At 37.9% G+C, this 6,791-nt stretch overlaps 1 protein-coding gene across 1 annotated transcript; it reads right to left on the bottom strand.

Annotated features, from left to right (window-relative positions):
* Positions 1-3,785: 3,785 nt before the first annotated feature.
* On the bottom strand, positions 3,786-5,412 carry foxd7 (forkhead box D7). The gene is made up of 2 exons (XM_047149836.2): positions 5,315-5,412; positions 3,786-5,166 (listed from the first exon to the last, which is right to left on the bottom strand). The coding sequence occupies exon 2, from the start codon at positions 5,132-5,134 to the stop codon at positions 4,178-4,180; it is 957 nt and encodes a 318-aa protein (XP_047005792.1). The 5' UTR covers positions 5,135-5,166; positions 5,315-5,412; the 3' UTR covers positions 3,786-4,177.
* Positions 5,413-6,791: the final 1,379 nt, after the last annotated feature.

The following is a 6,791-nucleotide window of genomic DNA, read 5'->3' as shown; positions in this document are numbered from 1 at the left end:
TTACTCCTTTTTTGTGTAAATACTACATAATAGATAGCCGCATATCTTAAGTACAACTAAGTGATTAAGTGAGTAATATGTGATGATGTGTGAAAAGCAAGTGAATGTGTATTTTAACGTCATTTCATTTTCATGTCATGCCCTGAAATTATACACCCATGTGACATCATGTGAATAACATGTAACCTGTGGAATTTTTTACATTTTTATTTCTACATGCACATATGAAAAATACAAGTATCTAAACACTATGTGTATATCATGTGATTATTCACACATGTGACATTTTTTGTAAAGGATGTTATCATTTGACCAAAAAGAAGATTTGATGATAAAGAATTTCCATTCAAAATTGCACACCAACTTCTCTCAACCGATTATAATTAACGTTACACAATAAAGTAGATATAATAATCTGTTTCAGACCAAAAAAACCCCCCTACTAAGTTCAGCTCTTCGTCATTATCTATTATTTCCATTATCATTATCATTATCTATTATTTCCAGCAAAAATGCATGGCTCAGCAGCCAAATAAGAACGCACATAACTGGGGCTTAATCCTTAAATGCATATTACTGGGCCTTAAGCTTCTGAATTACTCTGTTTATGTCGTCTATGACTCAACTCAAGACAGATCCAACTCAAACACACAAAAACATCCTGCGGTGCAGAGTTTGTCCTTTCAGCAAGTAAGCATGGCAGGAGTACAACATCCCATGGAGCACCTCTCTCTTTCTCAGCTCTTTGATTTAGTCTGTTGTCTGGAGGAGGAGACTCACCACAGCGTCTGAGGGATACTTTTACTTTAACTGTTTAGCTTGGCGTCACCAAACAGGAATGAGTGGTCACTTCTTCAAGTCAGGCATGTATGGACTTTGAAACCCAAACCTGGCCGCCTGCATCAGAGCGAAGATATGAGTTATGATAAGTCATAGCTGATAAACCATGGGGAACCACAAAGAGATGTGCAGCGTTTTCACTGGCAACCCCTGCTGTTAAGGTGTCACACAAATAGCTATATATCATATTCATAATGTCATTAACATGCCTAATGTGACTTTGATTGAGCATACAGCGGGGTTTTAAGGATGACATATTCAATTTGAGACCAAATATTTTGGTCTTATTATGATAACTGCCTTTTATACAAGAATTGACTGATTTCCTGTGGAGTTATGGGTCTTCCTAGACATTCCTTTACACATCATTTGAGAGTGTGCATATGAGTTACTTGAGAGCTTTGATGGTGGATGAGATGTGAAGTTCATACATGGCAGAACACAGAGCCGAGGGGTTTTTAAAGCATGCGTGATGTGAGCGTGAGGTCAGAGATAGACTGGGATTTTATTATTCTGTTGAGACCAGGTTAAATACAGGGAGTTATTCAGAGCAAATGACAGAGGAATCTTTCCATTACTATTCCATGCAGTAGGAGTGAAAAGCTGTGTGTGATCCAAAGACAGCTGTAACCTTCCAGCAGATCTCTCCCTTCTCTCTTATGCTGTAATACTCCTTTTATTTTGTCAGGTGCAAAAGTTTTGTACCTCTCTAACCTCTGTAACCAAGTCACTGGATGTTTAAATAACTGATGTACTGACTCTCTCTGACTGGGTTACTTTATTTTTTTTTAAAAAGATTCAAGCCTCATGGTGTATAAATCTATAAATGCAAACACGTACATGATTTAATCAGCTGAATAGATCAAATGGAAAATGAGGATGTGTTTCCATGCTAGAGACAAGAAACCAAGTACCAGATTCCAAAAACTACAATCAATATGTTTAAAATGATCAAGAATGGAGATATTACTAATCTATTACATTCACATTTGTTTTTCTATCTCTATGCATTACATTATATCTTGTTTCTTTGGTGCTAAAAATGTCAGTGAAACTTTGAGAATAACCCTTGTGACCTGCATTTGGCCCTTTCCAAACACCATTTTGTGTGCAAGCTGCTGTACACTATATTCAAGACGGTTCCATTAAACTTTATTTACTTATTGAGTGTAATTAGCATTTCTGGTTTGTAGGTTACAGAATATCACTCACTATTGGTTTTTAAAAGTTTAAAAATATATGTAAATTGGATGTTTTCTGAAGTCAATAAAAAAAAATCCAGTATCATTCAACCGAATATCCTGTCATTGTGCACCAATTTTTTTTGTATTTAGTTGACTCCAGGAAAAGTGTGCTTTAGTATAATAAATAAAAGTATTATGTTGTGTATATAGGCTACACACACACACACACACACACACACACATATACACACACATATATATATATATATACACACACACATATACACACATATATATATATATATATATATATATATATATATATATATATATATATATATATAGAGAGAGAGAGAGAGAGAGAGAGAGAGAGAGAGAGAGAGATGGTATGTGTGTGTGTGTGTGTGTGTGTGTGTGTGTGTGTGTGTGTGTATGTGTTAATGTAAATTGGACTACTACACGCTACGAGCTGATAGCGTAGGCTTATCTTGTGCCAATCAAATATTATTTGTAAAAAAAAAAAAAAAAAAAAAAACACCAAAAACTTTAAAATATACAAAATGCTAAATACTGTAAACTAGAACAATCACAGTCGTTTCGCTTGTGAAACCATTTCTATGAAAAATACACACATCATTCGCAATCAGTAACATAAGCGGTATTCGTTTGTCTTTTATTTGGTAATCAGTAAAAATAATAATGTAAGAATGTAGCCGTTCGTTATTATATTATTATTATTATTTGTAAGAATGTACCCGTTCGTTATTATATTATTATTATTATTATTATTATTATTAATATTATTATTATCGTTCCCTAATTTTTCGTACAAATGCGCTGCTTCAGACGCTGTGTGTGTGCCGGAGGCCTAAAGCGAGACAATCAAGTGATTTTTATACTCTTAATGCGTGTGTCAGGCCTACAGCTGCACACACACACACACAGCTCCGCCGGGGCTTGAAATGATTATTCATAATGTGCGCTTTGCGGAAAATATGGTCCTAGTTATGTGCGATACGTGTCATATTGTATATTTTTAAAGAGCATTCATAGCGGGCCAATTCCATGATTCCACTGATCGCACTAAAATAAATACACATGGCCTATAAGACCTCAATGTCTAATAAACTCCACTTCAGCACGGTGAAATATCTCCTTTAAGAGGCAACTGCGTTTCTGCAAAGAAAGGAACAATCCTTTGAGGCAGAATCATTAGCCTATATACGCAGTGCTAGTGTGAGTTATACATTTTAATAAGTTGTTACAGCGCGAAATAATTTTGTTTGAGTTTTATGAATCCCAGTGAATATCAAAAGTTCCTCTAGAAAGTCTTTCTGTAGGCCTGATACCTGACTCAGTTTGTTGAAAAAGATTAATATTATCCATGTTGCAAATTAAACTTGTTTTTTTTATTATTATTAAGAATTCTGTTTAGAGAATTGTTAGAATTTGCCACGCATTTAGCAGAACTGATGATGATGATGAAAAGGCAGGATAGTACAGTATAGTATAGCAGTATAGGCGCATCGTTATAGACAATTCAGAATAGCGTCTAAAATTAAAAATTGCACCTAAAGTAAAGTTAGTCAAAGAGTTAGAAAACAATTTATAGGCTAATAGAACGGTCAATTTCTGAAATGTTGCCTATTTTAATATTTAAACTAATACAATTAATTTGTGCAATAATTAACTTATAATTAAATGGGGGTATAAAAGTTCTCGTCCATTAACAAATTAATAATCACATGAGTGATTAACAAATTCGTGAAAACAAATTCGTTTTATTCATTTTTTTTCCAAACAACCAAGAGGAAATTCGTCAGTTAAATATTTTTCAAATCACTCAACGCAATTTTGTAGTATGAAATTTATATAAGAAAAATATTTTAAGCACACATGAGTCTTTCTTCAACAACAACAACAACAACAACAACAATAACAAAAAGAAATCTCAGTAAAATTCAGTGGGGGAATAAATGTCAAAAGTTCAGTGTCCATTAAATGCCATCAGAGATAATCTGATCTCTTACTCTGAAAGCATATCAACATGCCAAAAACGTTATTTCCTGAGAGAGAGAGAGAGTGAGAGAGAGAGAGTGAGAGAGAGAGAGAGAGAGAGAGAGAGAGAAAACAAATAGAAAGCCGCACCGCTGCTAATTAACAACACTGCCCAGGTACGCGTGTTTATTATGCGCCTCCGAGCTGCCTGTCAGGCTTTGCAGTTTCTGGTATTCATACTGCAGGCTGAGAAACGGAGGAAAGGCGATGGGATGGAGAAGAGCGGAGGGCGCATACGGGGAGCTGGAGGGAAGCGGAGCTGAGCTTAATGACTCCACTGTGAGCGCTTGGCTCGGTGCGAAAGCTTTAGTATGTAGTGAACTCCGCGAAAAGAAGGTGGATAGCGCCGGAAGGACGGTACCAGGTGGAGCGCCTGGCACACAGGACGCCTGAGTGGCATGGCGGAATCCAAACGGATAGACGTCCATACTTGGTAAAGGCACACAGGACGCTCCGAGGCCGTATGCGCCATACGACAGGTTCGGAAAGCCTGCGGGCTCTAACGCATGATCTTTCAACACACCGAATCGGAAATGCTGCCGCTTGAAACGCTTCCTCCGCCGCAGGAAGCTGCCATTCTCAAACATGTCCGCAGAGTTCGGGTCTAGGGTCCAGTAGTTGCCCTTCCCCGGGTTGCCCGGCTCCCGCGGCATCTTCACGAAGCAGTCATTGAGCGACAGGTTGTGGCGAATGGAGTTCTGCCAGGCGGGGAATTTCTCGCGATAGTAAGCGAAGCGGTGGCTGATGAAGTCGCAGATCTCGCTGAGAGTGAGCCGCTTCTTCGGGCTCTGCAGAATGGCCATTGTGATAAGGGCAATGTAGGAATAAGGTGGCTTCACCGAGGCGCCTTTGTTCGGAGCTGGAAGGCATCTGGAAGACGCGATGTCTTTCCCATCGCCATCATAATGCCTGGCAGTAAGAGCCGCCGAGCTGAACTCAGCCTCGGACACGACTGGAGGTGAGGTAGAGCAGCTCTCTTCTCCCGAATCCTTGCTCCCTTCTCCCACCACGTCGATAACCAGGTCGTCCATTAAATCCGTATCCAAAGTCATAGTAGCAAATCCACAGCCTGGTCCGATTTCACCTGTATCAACAGGTGAGAAACATTAGACTATCCGAGAGCGTCTGGACTTTACTCACCAAAGACGCTTCTTTGAAACACCAATAAAGTACCGTAGAGCGACCAGTACCAATCAGACTGACCACAAAGAAAGTGTCTTGGTTCGCTTTACCGAAACTTGCAGACCCTCGTCAAAACAAAGCCGTTTCACAACATTGGAGGCAGGAGAGGGAAAAAAAGCTGGTGACGCTACGAGCTACACTCCTCTGTAATGTCCAGCATCCTCTCCAAAGCAGCAGGATTTCCTCTGCGCGCGGATCAGGTGACCATGATGTCATGATGAAGTGTGGGCAAAGGAGAGCCACTTCAGCGGAGCAGGAGCACAACAATCCTAACAACCTCGACAATCTTTACAAAATCATAACCTTAAACATACCACAAGGATTAAACTGTGTAGTCTAGCGCGCACATTTTACAGCATCAATTATATTATAACGCTATTGCGATCATATCTAGCATCAGATGGGCAATTCAGATCCATGGCAGTTTTTTTTTTAAATTATAAAATTATATAACCAACGAAAATACTCATGAGTAATAGATTAATAAATTCATAATTTATGACAGCAATTAATTGAATCGGTATCAAGACGATTAATTGCCGTAATATTGTCTTGTTTTGTTGAAATATATTTTTTGCGTATTTTCTTTTCCGACGTTCAGGTTTGGGTGAGCAGGTTTATAGCAGATGAAACAAGTTAACGTAAGTGTAAATAGAATTTTAAATATGTATTAATGAGCAGCAATAGCACCAATAATAACATATGTAGAGTATTAAGAGAACGAAAACTATTTTTTGTAGGAGTCAGGAGCGTTAAACTCAGCCTTAAAACTCGTTTTTTAAACTTCCAACACCAAATTCAGCAGGTGAAGACGCAAAAAATTAGATGATGTGTTGAATTAGCCTGTGTGTTTGTTATAATTGGTAATGTCCTTAAATCTGCACTGATGTGAACCTCCAGGACTGGATTCTGACACCCGTGGACTTACCATGATTTAAAGGACACATAACCTATACGAAGAAGTTCACTTGTGTTATTAGATAACCGAATAAAAAATAGTGCTAATATTTATTTAGGTTATTAAGGTATTATTATTATTATTATTATTATTATTATTATACCAATAATCATAATAACTATTATGACGTAATTATTGTTATGTAACAACAACAACAACAACAACAACAACAACAACAATAATAATAATAATAATACGAAGAGGAAGAAGAAGAAGTGGAGGAATGAAAGGAACTTTAAAAAGCCTGGCACCATCAAAAGCGCTATCGCATTTTAACAGTATAATTATTGTATTAAATCTGGCATTGATATAAGATACTTTAATGTGCAATAAAGAGAATTTAACTCTGGTGCACTTTCGCCTGATCCCGTTGTTTTTTCTCTCTTTCTCTATTTCCCTCCCCTTCATACAGCATTTAATGACTTGACAAAATTGAAGTCCATCATGTAGACTAATCCCGTCGGCAGGTGGGATGAAAGCGAAAAGATATTTTCGGCGATAAAAACCAGCCGGAGCTCGTGCAGTGTGTGAGTGTGTGTGTTCCCAATTGAACAGGCCTCTGGTTGGTT

Source organism: Ictalurus punctatus, chromosome 2 (genome assembly GCF_001660625.3).
Source record: "Ictalurus punctatus breed USDA103 chromosome 2, Coco_2.0, whole genome shotgun sequence".
Classification (NCBI taxonomy): domain Eukaryota; kingdom Metazoa; phylum Chordata; class Actinopteri; order Siluriformes; family Ictaluridae; genus Ictalurus; species Ictalurus punctatus.
The sequence above is the reverse complement of the archived record's forward strand: the minus strand, read 5'-3'. Positions and strand labels throughout refer to the sequence as shown.